A 15,652-nucleotide genomic window follows, 5' to 3' on the forward strand; every position below is an offset into this window, starting at 1 on the left:
CTTTTTTTCTTATTATGTATAATACATTAAAAATTTTACGTGAACTTATAAATCTAGACTGAGTAATTAGGACAGGTTAACAATGTATTTATTTTTAATATAAAAATAAAATTGTCAATCAGTAATTTGAGACTCGTGAAGGTGGAATCTAGCCCCAAAACAAGTCTTAGCATTATGCTCAACCTGCAGGTCGGCTGTCCAAACTCAAAACACAGTAAGGGACATTTTTTTGTAGTACGTTTTTTCTGCATTTTTGGACTAAGTAGATTCTACTTAGTCCAAAAATGCAAAAAAAATATTCAACAAAAAAAATGTCCCTTACTGTGTATTGAGTTTGGACAGCCGAGGTATGCTGCTTTTCTCCTTTCCCTCTCCCATAGTACCTATACTCATCTTTCTTATTCTCCAATGGTGTATAGGGCACTGCATCATATTGACCTCGAGTTATCTTGTTCACTACTTATATGAAGGCAAGGTGATCACTCCTGCGCTTTAAGGACCTGTCCAGGGTAATATTAATAAAAGAGTGTAAAATCACTAATATTTATTTTCACCCCCCCTTGGGAATCGAACCAGGGACCACCAGTGCGGTAGCCGAGCGCGCTGACCATTACACTACGGAGGCGGACACTATACTACTCATTTCTTAAATAGCTTAACTATCTTTCACCGTGAGCCCATTCAGTTACATCATGTGCATCCCAATAAACATATATATGCAGTAAGTCCTCCACTATCTGATTTCGACTTCCGTGAATTCGTACTTACGTCATTTATTTACATAAATTATTTTGGGCACTGCATTTGCACATCACACGAGCTCATAATATGTCTCATTCTACGATTACAATAAATATTATTAAGAAGAATGATCGAATTATGGATTATGTAAAAAAATTGTTGCTAATGCAATCTACGATAATTACCAAAACTAGGGAAATATTTATATTAATGTTTTACTTATAAATACCACTATTTCTTGAAATCTACTGTGACATGTGTTTCGATGCATTCCGCATGATTTTCAAACACCGTATGTGAAGCTAAATCCAAATTTTAGATAGTGGTCCTTGGGACGTTGAAGGTATTTACTTAGTAAAATATCAATTAAAAATGGATAGATTTTACCACAAAGTGACTGCCGAATCAATTAATGAAAATATTTACAATTAATAAGTACTTTGTATTGTTGGGTAATATATCCAAAATTAAACAAGGTTTATTGGATTGAATTCTACATTTATTTATGTATGTGTTAAAACGTGACGCGTTTCGTCTTATTAAGACATTATCAAACACTCCAGAGAGCGTTATGGAATTCTACCAACTGTCTGCAGATACAATAAATAAGTAGTTTGTATATTATTTTTTGACATCTTATCAAAGATGAAGAAGAATATGGAAGTCTGGGCATTTACGGGACTGATGACCGTCATAGGCTGGTTTAAGTGATCACCTTACACACGTGTAACATTCACCAATTCTACCCATTATTGACAACCACATCACTCAAATTCTCGGAAGTTCTATATATATGTATATGAACCAATTTAGAAACCTTGTTCTTGAATCACTAGAACTTCACTAGAGACATCTATTGGTGGGATGTAAAGAAGCTTTTTACTAAGCAGAAACTCTTATATTAGTATGTGAGGTCCAAACACTCGATTATAATCACACACATAAGAAACGCCAGAAAATACCATTTTCATTTTTATTATTAAGCTTATAATTTGACCAGATAATTGACCAGTCTTCAGCCCCATAAATGCCCAGACTTCCATATTCTTCTTCATCTTTGATGAGATGTCAAAAAATAATATGAAAATAACTCCTGTAATTGGAGATAATCCAGATTTTGTGAACAAGTATTTGGACACACTCAAAATGTTGTAAGTAGTTTGTACTTAAATGTAACTATGATGTATGTACACAGAAATAATTATGTACAAACATATCTGATCGAATAATAACTGCTAAAAATAACAATGTTTTATCAAATATATGCTATTATTTTCACATATTAATTTTCACACATGTACTATATTCTTTGAAACTAGCGCATATTATTATATACCATGTATCAAATAAATCCCAAATAATTTTTTTCGTCTCACATGATTTTTCGACTTACATGAAAACCTATGGAACGAATTAATCACCTAAGTAGAGGACTTACTGTATTAGTCAAAAATATAAATGAATCTAGAGTGCAGGACTCACTCTGCCTTTGTGTAATAATGACTTAGTTACCATCGCGTTGCCATAATTGTTCATAAAATAAATTTTCCAAACTTACTTCTGGAGTACTCTTAGTTGGTCTTCTTGTTCCATAATATAAGTTTGCAATGAAGTTAATAAAGCGTCTTCGGTTTCTAGAAGTGACTCCATTCCAGACAGAGCAGTGTATACCTCGGCTTGTACTCTCGCTGAAACACACAAACACGAAAACAACCAGAGAAGCCACATTTTACCGACAGGTTTTGAATAATATTGTATAATTCCAACAATATGTTTTTGATTTTTCCACTTAAAATCTGCACTTGTTCATTATTTCATTATTTATTATTTTAAACTAGTTTTCTGAGATGTAACCAAAATATAAAAGTTTTATATTTTAATTATTAAAACCACACACTGATTTTAGAGCCTACTAAATTGTATTTTATTATTAAAAACGCATAAAAATAAAATTCGTGATAATTGTTTCGCCTTGTTACTGTACAGTAGTTTGATAATGTCATAACTAGAGCGAAACAATTTTCACAAATTTTATTTTTGCGTGTTTTTGATAGTAAAATACAATTAAGTAGACTCTAAAAATCAGTGTTTGATTTTGATATGTAAAATATAAATTATGGAGTTCTGCTAATTAAACGCCAAATTAATAAATATATAAGTTTTTACTGAAATCAACCTTGTCAATGAGTGTTTTAGTAACTCGAAAAAGGCAAATTGATTGTAGATCAATAAGTTATCAGTAATTCTAGTTTTTAGATAAAGAAATGTTATCTGTGATATATTATTATACATTCATCAGCAGATAAAGCAACTGTAAAAATGCTAAACATTATACATGCACAATGTAATAATTTCCTGTATTGTATGTGAAATATTCAATATTTATATCCATTACTTATTTGCAGTAAAGGTGTGATTAATGGGTAACTGCTACTTTTTCGTTTTATTGATATGGTATTTACAAACAAATATTTTCTTTTTTGTTGTTCTCGGTTTCAATTCTGAATTCTTATAAATATAACAAAACTCAATTTCATATTGTGGATGGTTTAATTTTTGTGCCTATCTACCCAACTACTATTATTGCGGTTACCTATTTCTTTCTACTATAATATATACAGGATCTTTCATTAAGTGCTTTCTATCTTTAAATTTTAACAAAACAAAGTGTGCGTCAGAGATGTAGCATCAAAAATATGGTCGCTATTAACTGTGAAAGTTTGAAAGTCTTTATTGAAAGACCCTATATATATATATATATATATATATATATATATATATATATATATATATATATATATATATATATATATATATATATATATATATATATATATATATATATATATATATATATTTTAAACCCTTATCCGCACCCAATGGTGCATAGGGCACTGCATCATATAAACGCAGTGTTATCTTGATCGTTTACACATGAAGGAAAGGTGATCAGCCCTCCGCTTCAGGTACCAGTCCAGGGTAATATTGAATAAATATTACAGTGAAAAAAAATCACCTGTATTTATTTTACCCCCCTTGGGAATCAAACCCGGGACCTCCAGAACGGTAGCCGAGCGTGCTGACCATTACACTGCGGAGGCGGACAAAAATATATACATATATATAGTCACTATTTCTATTCCAAATATCTTACTAATGTAGGGCGCCGTGACAAAATACTAAACTTGTAAGTGCGACGCGGGCTGAAAAAGATTGGGAACCGCTGGCTTAACTCATTGCACCACTAATAAAGATAACATCATTTGTTCATACAACACACTATTTAATTTTAACAAATTTTTTTATTAAAATAACATAACGACTAAAATATACACAAAATAAAAATGGTAAAACATAAAAGCATCATTTTGTTGTTGTTCGTTAGCTAGGTCATTATGGCTCATCCCCAGGTAGTTTTGAAAGAGTGTATTCAGTTCAGAGTTGTGAAAACTATTGTAATTCAGTTTTAATGTTAAAAAAAATCACTTCAAAGATAAACCGGCGAATGGCCGGCTTTGTGAGTCAGTGACAAATTGACCTTGGCCAGCGATTCGCCGGCTTTGTGTTGCAATGGGATGTGTTGTTTTTGATGTCAAATTATCAAATATAAGAGCTAGAAATAGACAACATGCAACCAAATTCGAGCACTGATTGGCGTGATAAACTGAAGTCATTGAATCCAAAAACCGAATTGCGACTGATCACCCTGCCTATGAAGGCAGGGTGATCAATCTTGCTCTTCAGATCTGAAAGAAGTGGAAAGCTTTAGAAGGGATATAAATTATATTATTTAAGAAACTCAGGCAGATGGGTATTACTGCTATATGGGGAAGGAAGTGAAAAAGGAATAAGGCACTTTGATAATTAAAGATATATCATCATTTTCAGTAATTTATTAAATCATGTTAGTCATTTTCGAGGAATGGGAAAATTATCGAACACATCAACTGCTTTATCTGTGCTGTGTCGGGTTGTGGTCCCACGGTTGGTGTCGCGGACTCTTAAGTCAGAGTTTCTCGGTTCAAACCCACTCTACCACAATTTGATGCATATTCCTAATAATGAGCAGGCTTACAGAAATAGTATGAAATTGAAAAATATTTATAAATAATAAAAAACACAAATATTTCTCTTTTATTTTAAGTAAATTATGCAAAATGTAACTAATGCATTGTTTTGTCATTAAACGGTTGACATAATTTCATGTAATGATTATTTTTATTTCTTTCATATTAAATATGAAATTAATGTAATGTTTTATTATGCGATTAATGTTTAACTTTCTTATTTTGCTTCAAAACAGGTTCAGGGTACTTTATATTATTAAATCCTTCATCTTGAAATTCCAAATGACATGGTTTTAGTAATTCCTGTCCAAGTTGATGAATCCATTTGTTAGAAACTGAAAAATGTAATATGTTATAAATGAATATATATGAAATGTATTCTAACTAACATTTTCCAAATTCGGGAAAACTATTTGTGGTGTTCCAATCAACATAATATTTTTATATTTCTCGTAAAAACTACTGTTGATCATCAATATAGATATCTGAATATCAATAAATCTCCTTTAACAAGAATGTTTTTTTTGTAATTTTGCTCTGTGGAAATCAAAACAGATCACATGTCACAAAAGATTTGAACAAACAGTTGTATTTACCAATTAAATGTTAAATACAACAGGAATTAATTTGAATTTTGACATCTCAACATATGTAGATGAAGAAGAATATGAAAACCAGAGCCTATGACATGTCGTAGGGTGGTTAAGTGATCACATCGTGAGTAGAATGGTGAATACTACACACGCATAGCATTCACCATTCTACCCATGATTGACAATCACACTACTAAAATTTTTGGAACTCATACATATGCATAAACATGTGATGAGATTTATGATATATATCATAAATCTCGTAATGTTTCATGTTTGAGTTCGTGGGAGCCATTTATAATTGGTGTGAGAAATATTTTTTTGAGAAGAGATAATTTTATATTAGATAAATATATGCAAGATCCTAAACGGATTATTTTACATACTGGGAGATCCCTGAAAACATTATTGATTTTTTTATACAGCTTATGATTTGACCAGTAATTTTTTTCACAACATTTAGGGTGTGTCCAAATCCTTGTTCACAAATCTAGGTTTCTCTAATTAATACATGGACGGGTGTTTTTTTACACCTGCGGACCGCTGGCGACGGGATTTCATAATTATGTTTATATACTTAAGAAAATAACAAAGAGACTGGTACATAATATTCATATAACAATATTAAATATGTAATTCCTTCTTTTCTGACTTTGAAATGAGGCCCGTGTAGAAGGTAAAAATACCCTTCCCGTCCGTAAACATCAATCGACCGAACAGGTAGAATTACCTTTCCCGTCCTAAGTGTGTTAGTAAATAGTCGTATTTATCAATTAAATGTTAATTTCTATATTAAATATTAAAATTAAACACTGACTTTTAGAGTCAACTTAATTGTCATAAAAATAAAATTTATGACAATTGTTTCACCTTGTTATGGCATTTCCAAAGTACACAAAATCACCTGGGTATACTATATCAGCCACCTTCAATTTATTTATAGATTTGGCGTTTAATTTGTACCAAATGTGATTTTATGTAGTTTGAAAATGCCATTATGAATTGAAACGATTGTCACAATTTTTATTTTTATGTGTTTTTAATAATAAAATACAATTTAGTAGACTCTAAAAATCAGTGTTTGATTTTAATACTTAATACATAAATTGAAATGGAGTTCTACAAACTAAATCTATAAATAAATAAATGTTAAATATTAATTTTAATTGAAATTCTCACCCCACTTGACTCCCAGCAATACGGGACAAGCTGCGTGTCTGGTTGCAAAATTCCCTTCTCCGGAAGCATAAAGATTATACCAGAAAACTGCAGATCCTTTCTTCGGCTTCACACTTACGCCTATTACTGGGAACACTGTATGGCCTCCTTCGGCTACGTTTGTCATCTATAGTAAATATAAAATGCGTAATATATCTCAGAAATTAATTTATATTTCAGATAAAGTATTTTGGTTAATTAAACTCACATAAAACATCGCTGTTGCTATTCTGTTGCCGACATCCAGTCGAATTCCAGGATCATTATTCTAAAAATGGAAGTAAAAGATAACTAGAAACAGTGCGTAATATATTTTGAATTTTTAGGGGAATAACCCACAAAGCCTCAATTTAAGTGGCTGCAGAGAGGATGGTAAAAATACGGAAGGTTGACTTGTAAAATACATCATAAATGTCTAGACCAATTGATAAATAAAATCAAATTGAATTCATTTTGCAATTGGCGGGATCAAACTGACAATGCCAGTTTTACAGTTCATCGTCTACGAAGTATGGGCTACGGCACCTGTTATTAAATATTCTACTTCTTCCTACTCTTATTCGCACTGAATGGTCCATAGGGTACTGTATCAGACTGATGCGATTTAAACATCTTCTTCTTCTTCTTCTTCTTTTTCTAGATCCTAAGGATCTGTTTGTGCCTCCGCTTATAGCTCTTGGGATGTTGACTCCCAGCTGTCTTTCCACCTTTTTGGAGGTCTGCCTGGGGGTCTGCGTCCTTCAGGGATTCCTTGAAGGGCGATACGTGGAAGTCTGTCATCTGACATTCTGTTTACATGATCATTCCAGTTTCGCCTTCGTTGTCATCCCCACCTCACGATATCTTCCGTCTTACACATGCTCCGGATGTTGGTATTTCTTACTCGGTCTCGCAATGTGTTTCCGGTTATGGATCGGAGAGTCTTCATCTCGGAGGTTCGAAGTCGAAATTTTGTTCTAGAGGTATCTGCTCTTGCCTCAATCCCATAAGTGGCTATTGGTCGAACACACAATTAAAACATTCTTCTTCTTCTTCTTCTTCTTATTGTAGGCCTTACGGCCTGTTTTTAAGAGGGATTAGCCTCCTGCGACGTCGATTCCCAGCTATCGGCCCATCTCTTTGGTGGTCTGCCCGGAAGTCGTCTACCATGGGGTTGGCCGTACAATGCGATGTGGGGGAGTCTGGATGGTTCCATTCTCCTCACATGCGCATACCATTGTCTTCTTCGTTGCCTTCCCCACCTAACGACATCTTCGATTTCGCATATTTCCCTGATCTTGATTGAATTAAAACATGATTGAGTTAATTATATGAGGGCAAGTCTTACATTTCTGACATGAAGATTAGCAACAAAATTAAAATATATAAGACTTATGTACGATCCATCATGACATATGGTATCGAATACAAAGCAGCAAACACCGCAGTAATAAAAAAAAACGAGCTAAAAGTGTCAGAAATGAAGACTGTAAGGAGCATATCTGTCAAGAGTTTACAAGATATATGCAAAATGGAATATGTTGTTAGGTAGGGAAGGCAACGAATAAGACAATGGTATGTGCATGTGAGGAGAATGGAACCATCTAAACTCTCCAACATTGCATTTCACAGACAACCCCAAGAAGGACGACTCCCAGGCAGACCACCAAATAGTTGGATTGACAGCTCGGATTCGACATCGCAGGAGACTTATCCCTTTTAAAAACGGGCCACAAGGCCTACACCAAGAAGAAAAAGACATTTCGGATACAAGTTCTTGGTGATATTAAATAAATATTCTCATTTCATGCTTTCTCTATATTTTTAGTTGATCCCCCATGGGAATCGAATCCGGGATATGATGGCGTTGCTAATATGAAATATTGGTTAAAATATTTACATCAATTTCAAATTCATTTATATTTTTACCTCCATGAAGTCAAAATGTGGTTCGTAATGGCCACCGATGCCATAGTTAGCTATTTGTAATGGTTCAGAAGAGTCCATATCCAGTCCTGTCATGTCGGAGATCCTCTGTGTGATGGTGGATATTATTTTGCTTTCCGAATCGTATATCCAAGCTGATTTGCTGATACGGAACTTGGCTTTGATTGCTTCTCCTGATTTCCGGTCATACACAGTCGCCCGTTGAAACTATAAAGTAAATATATTTTTTTACAACATTTTGAGTGTTTCCAAATACTTGTTCACAAAATCTGGATTATCTCCAATTACAGGAGTTATTTTCATATTATTTTTTGACATCTCATCAAAGATGAAGAAGAATATGGAAGTCTGGGCATTTACGGGGCTGACGACCGTCATAGGCTGGTTTAAGTGATCACTTTACACACGTGTAACATTCACCAATTCTACCCATTATTGACAACCACACTACTCAAATTCTTGGAAAGGTCGTCAGCCCCGTAAATGCCTAGACTTCTATATTCTTCTTCATCTTTGATGAGATGTCAAAAAATAATATGAAAATTCTTAGTTTGCTTCTTGTACCATCATATTGTCGGCTCATATGTATTTTCAATTTAAATAAAATTTATTTAATAATAATTAACATAACAATAGGAGATCCTCACCAAAAAGTTACATTTCCAATATTATACAAAAAATCCTTTAAATGCAAATCTGTTTTGTTTACTGTATTCTATCAAAATCTAAAAGATGTGACAAAACGTGACCAATCCTGTGTTAAACCTATATAAAATCATTCAATCGCACCAAAACGTAACAATTTTACAAGCTAGAATCGATTATTTAAAATCATTTATAATGGAAATGTAACGTTTTGATGAAGACCCCCACATATACATACATTACAAACTAAAATTTAAAGCGTATACATTAAAATATAAAGTAGAAAGTAAGCAAGAACGCTTATGCAAGAATCTATGAATTGTCTTACATATATGTAGGAATATAATAAAGTTTTGGAATCAGATTAAGCAGATAATGAAAATACTAAGTCTACCTTTATTTTCCTATGAGGTTACCTAATTTATTTCTCATTTCGCCAACAAGTCAGAGTAATTCTAAATTTACATCATGGATTATATTTTAATGTATTTCTTTCTGGAAGATTCCATTAATATGTAAAGCTGTCCATAGATAACCTTACCCTCGGCATAGCAGTGTCTTTGATATATTTCATTTCATTTTCATACAAGACATCATGGAACAGTACAACATATGGATCCAAATAATGCTCTTCCAATTTAAAGGGAGCCAGTCGTAGAAATGGATGAGGACCGGAAATATACCGGCATTTTAAACTGAAAAATATTAATTTTATATTTCAACAATATTTTAACAATGATTTATTAATCGAATTGACATAGCCTAAAATAATTACTGGTAAGGGAAGTATAGTCCGCCTCCGTAGTGTAATGGTCAGAACGCTCGGCTACCGTTCTGGAGGTCCCGGGTTCGATTCCCAAGGGGGGTAAAATAAATATAAATGTTTTTTCACTGTAATGTTTATTCAATATTACCATGGACTGGTACCTGAAGCGGAGGGCTGATCACCTTTCCTTTATGTGTAAACGATCGAGATAACGTTTCATGGTATATGACATAGTGCCCTATGCACCATTGGGGTGTGGATAAGGGTTTCATTATTATTATTATTAAGGGAATGTAATGAACTATGAGTATTTTAATGTTTTTTAGTATTTTAATGATTTAGAATTTAATAAACCCAGATGATGACAAGGTTCTTGTCAAAACCGGTTGGTAAAATGTACTAATAATAAATAAAAAAATGGTTAAAACAAAGTTGTTTAATTTTATAAAGTTTAAAACAATTACCACTAAAAAACAATATATGATTATCAGTAAAACTAAACAATTGTGCACATACTTTTTCTTAACACTTTCAGGTAACTCAAGATCGTCTCTGCAAAGTGCTGCGTATTTTTCGTCGGGAAGTACTTGCTCAAACACTGTGGTATTCTACAAAACAAAACGTATTAAAATTCATTTTCTTAGATTTGTAATATCATAAGATAAATATTTTCATTAATTGATTCGGCAGTCACTTTGTGGTATCTATCCATTTTTTATTTTACTTAGTAAAAATAATAAAAATAATAATTAAAGAAATAAATAAAAATAAGAAATAGCTCCTACCCCCTCTTCAGCCTTCAACATCCCAAGGACCTACATATGGTGTTTGAAATGATGCAGAATGCATCGAAACACGTGTCACAATGGATTTTAAGAAAAAGTGGTATTTACTTAAATTAAATAATTTAAATACAGCCTGAAATTCTTATACATCTCTACTCACCTCATTAGGTGTTTCATGAATTCGCTTTTCATACCACTCAATGTTTTCTTTAATTTTAGTATTGTTGGGATTTACTTCTAGAAGTTGTTTTGAAAATAGAAGGGCATTTGTAGTATTCCCTGGAAAATAAAATAAACAGTAATAATGAATCCATAATATTTCATACAGTGGAACCTCTTATAATGAGCATAATTCCTTCCAAAATCTTACTTTTTAAGGGAAACATTTTTTGTTTTGACTGGCGCGGAAGTTCCGGCTCACAAATGAATGTCGTGAAAACTCTCTGTAACTCGTTATGCGAAATGTTGCTCGTTAGGGTAGCAACTTTTTCATATTTTTTTGGTCATTATCAGAGGTGCTCGTTATAAGAGGTTCTACAGTGTTATAAATTTATAATTGCATTATAAAAATTTAGACACTCAAAATGTTATGAATATTTACAATATTAGTTTAAAATATACCCAGAACGAATGAAGAGAAGGCAATGTGTTCAAGAATCAGCTCTTTTGATATGGTTTTCTTAATTTCCTCTTCATATCTGTGTAATGATTCTTTTACCCATTGATCCATGTCATAGTACTCGTGTGACTTGTAGAGTTGGCGACCTACTTCAAAACATTCCTCAGCTGTCATCGGATCACTGAAAGGATCAGATAAACTCACAATTATTTATATTTTAAATAGTTTATATCATATTTCTTTGTACAAGGATGTCAGTAAATATTAGATCACTCAACTTTTTAGAGGATGTTTATTAATATTTAGATGCTACAAAGTGCAATACAAAATTTTGCTGCTTCTGCTAAAGAGGCTTACCCATTCCAAGATAGAGCGAATTTTTTTTTACTGTTTTAATAATATTTTCATCATTTATAACATGTGTTTATTGTGTATTTATGGAACTGTACATTAATGAAAACAAGGAAGGCAAAGTTAGTAGCATCAGGTAAAGAGTTGAGGGGGAGAAGTAGAGGAACCGAGGGAAGGATGACATTTATTATCTTAAATTATACTGACAAAATAGTTTACACAATAAGCTCTATTAGAGGCAAATCATTACTCAAATAAAGTGTTATTCAGTAAAGTTGAATCATGATTTGTGCTACGGTTAAAATCTTAGCCAGGAGCTTTGATAAATTATAATGGTAGAGCCGTTATTTAACACTTAACTATGATAGATCATCCACTTTGTCGTTAAGACATTTGTTTTTGAACAAATTTTAAAATTTCAACTCACCTGTACTTGACACCATTGAGTTTTCCTATGGCTATGTCATGTGTGTTCAAATCATACAATTTCTGTAATCTTATTAAACCCTCGGCTGCCCCATTTAAATCCTCAGACGTGGGAAACGTAAGTTGACTCTTCAACTCTGTTATTTTACTAGAGAAACCTGCCAATCAAAATGGCGACATTATTAACACCTTAATGACCGGTCCCGCTCTGGTGCCAAAATTTGATCCAACCGTTAATGATTGATCCCTTATCCTGGATTTATAATTAGTCATAAAGTAAAATCATATTTATAACTCAATGCCTTCTATTGAGTAAAGCAAACACACTTGTTTCATTCGAAAAAAATTACAACTTTGTCCGGGACCAGTCCTTAATCTTTGGAACAAATTTAGTAACGGGCAGGGACAGTCATTAAGGTGTTAATATGCATTGAAGTAAAAATATTAAAATTATCAATCATCCAATTAAAAATGTCAAATTCATTTCAATGACAGTCAGTTGGATTGACACATGACAGTGAAATAAGCATTTAAAATTATTGTAGATTTACACCGATTAAAAATGTAACTTAAGAAAAAAATGATATTATGATGTAGTTTATATTACGATGACACCATACTGGTACCAAATACCATACTCATCTTTTCTTTCATACCTGTGAACTTGACTGAAAGATTGTTAGTTATTATGATTAAAATATATAAAACTCACTGGCTGCTGATTCATTTATTTTTCTTTCTGTCTCAGTCCAGTCTAGATTGATGTGTTTTATTATTTTGAATGCATTTATAGGATTGGATAAGTAGTTACTAGTGTCACTTGTGGCAGTATTGTATTCAGAACGGTAATCGTCATATTGCCTGAAAAATATAATTAGAATATCAAAGAAAAATGTATGATTGTAAATATAAAAAATATGTGTCACATTTCTTTGATTATAAAATATGCGTATTTGCTTATTTGGTGCTTCTAAATTCATGATTTATCTTTTAATATCAATAACTTACGAAATTGCAAAGTGATAACCTTTCTTCTACTTCTAAAAGCTTAGTGTCACTGCGCCATTGCAATTGACTTTTAATTATATTAAAGCTAGGTGATCAGTCCTGCTACCAGTCCAGGGTGATATTAAATAAATAATATTGTAAAAAAGCTGGTTTTGAGACACCTTAGCAAGAAGTAAATAACTAAATACATAATTTTTTGTTGTTTTTATAGACATAGACCTGATAAAAGTTTTGAATTTCTTGGAATTGAGAATTAAATAAAAAGTTGTTTTTTACAACCTACTTCACAATTTTGACTCGTATGCTTATTTTAATTTACCCCACAGTTGGCCACTGGTTTTGCTACAAGGCATTTGTACCTTGGTATATTACATAATACCACAATGGTTTCAAAGATTTTGGGTGAAAATAAGTAATTTTGTCAAACTGTTTGTATGAAAAGTGTTTTTTATTGATTTTATAGAAATCATCCGTCGATGTGAAAACCTTACGCCTAAAATCAGTGGTGAAAAAAAGAACAATTTTTTATTACATTTTACTTGCATAGATTGTGAAACTGAATATTTTCCACAAAGCGACTGCCGAATCGATCAATGAAAAAAATTTAAACCAATTTAAAAGTTAAACATATAAACGTTAATACTAGTGAAAGAATAATACTTACTGCTTGAGTGATTTTAATTGATCTTCCTGCTGTATAATGTATGCTTCTAGAGACTGTAATAAAGCATCTTCAGTTTCTAGAAGCGACTCCATCCCTGCAAAAGCAGTGTATACTTCTGCCTGAATTCTTGCACAAATGCAAGCACAGCAAAATAATGAGATAATCCACATCATTTGCCTGAGATAAAAAAAAAACAACAATACAATACACAAAAGACCGTTCTATTTTTATTGTTCCAACGCACCCTTACTTTAAAAATACAAATATTATTGAAACTTGATGTTATAATAAGAAAGCGAAGGTGTAAATGAAATCATCTAGCTCATTTGCTTATCATTTTGCACTAGTTAATTGCTAAACGATATGGCAAATACAGGTTTTAGATTCTAGTATTGACTTTACAATAAAAAATATATTGAAAAAAGGGGACTACATGAGAATGTCATAAGTGTTTCGACTTCATTAAGGAAAAATAATACTCTCTGCAATTAATCTTGTTCAAGCAAAAAGATTATTTGTAATATCTTATGATGTATTTATTATACTCATGGACTAGTATACATTACACAAGCTTGTACGAGAATAAATATGCAATCCTGTGACACAAGTGATCCCAAAATGTTTACAAGTTCTTGTAATATTGGCGACGGAATAAATATAATTTTTATTATATTCTGGGTAATGATCAGTATATTTAAAAAAAAACAAATATTTATCACGTTAAATATAAATATGATATTTTATTTTGCAATAGACTTCAATTGTAACGATCTAAAAACAAAAAAAGTAAAGAAAAACGCAATCATAATAAATACCTATTTGCCTCCAAACATTAATAAAATACTTTTATTAATAGAGAAACACTTTCTTAACCCAAAAATAAATTAAAATATTACATAACTTCATATAAGAAAACAAAACAACGGTTAATGGAAGATTAACTGTTCACAAGTTTTGCAAAGGAGAAAAAGCACTTCTGATGTACATTTATGCGCTGGACAATTTATTTCAAAGTAAGTTATTCAAATACCCCACAAAGTGTTAAATATTATCACCACGACAGTCTTAAAGATATAAACACAATATGGAACAACAGCCATTAAAGAAATTTATAGGCGTAGTGAAAAATAATTCAGACATTTTCGACTACAATTCCCCTAAATATTTCCACATTAAAATATATACTAGCATGTTTTTACAATATATTTTAGTTTTACTATGAACTAAAAATAAAATATGTAACTTTGAAGATTGATATTTTTTTAAATATATGGAATACATATGTTGATATATTATTTTTTGACATCTCATCAAAGATGAAGAAGAATATGGAAGTCTGGGCATTTACGGGGCTGACGACCGTCATAGGCTGGTTTAAGTGATCACTTTGCACACGTGTAACATTCACCAATTCTACCCATTATTGACAAACACACTACTCAAATTCTTGGAAGTTCTATATATATGAACCAATTTAGAAACCTTGTTCTTGAATCACTAGAACTTCGCTAGAGACATCTATTGGTGAGATGTAAAGAAGCTTTTTACTAAGCAGAAACTCTTATGTGTATGTGAGGTCCGAATCCTGGATTATAATCACACAAATGAGAAACGCCAGAAAATACAATTTTCATTTTCATTTTTGTGGTTGTCAATAATGGGTAGAATTAGTGAATGTTACACGTGTGTAAAGTGATCACTTAAACCAGCCTATGACGGTCGTCAGCCCCGTAAATGCCCAGACTTCCATATTCTTCTTCATCTTTGATGAGATGTCAAAAAATAATATGAAAATAACTCCTGTAATTGGAGATAATCCAGATTTTGTGAACAAGTATTTGGA

General features: G+C 32.0%; 1 protein-coding gene across 1 annotated transcript; it reads right to left on the reverse strand.

Moving 5' to 3' along the window:
* Positions 1-4,628: 4,628 nt before the first annotated feature.
* LOC148300982 (prolyl 4-hydroxylase subunit alpha-1-like) lies at positions 4,629-14,761 on the reverse strand. The gene is made up of 12 exons (XM_088274023.1): positions 14,625-14,761; positions 13,810-13,986; positions 12,850-12,998; positions 12,139-12,295; positions 11,363-11,541; positions 10,902-11,020; positions 10,473-10,564; positions 9,732-9,885; positions 8,528-8,752; positions 6,828-6,887; positions 6,581-6,746; positions 4,629-5,143 (listed from the first exon to the last, which is right to left on the reverse strand). The coding sequence occupies exons 2-12, from the start codon at positions 13,980-13,982 to the stop codon at positions 5,010-5,012; spliced, it is 1,608 nt and encodes a 535-aa protein (XP_088130149.1). The 5' UTR covers positions 13,983-13,986; positions 14,625-14,761; the 3' UTR covers positions 4,629-5,009.
* Between the last annotated feature and the right edge of the window lie 891 nt (positions 14,762-15,652).

Source organism: Brachycentrus maculatus, unplaced genomic scaffold (assembly GCF_059751285.1).
Source record: "Brachycentrus maculatus isolate JH-2025_06_01 unplaced genomic scaffold, ASM5975128v1 h1tg000624l, whole genome shotgun sequence".
In the NCBI taxonomy this organism is placed as follows: Eukaryota; Metazoa; Arthropoda; class Insecta; order Trichoptera; family Brachycentridae; genus Brachycentrus; species Brachycentrus maculatus.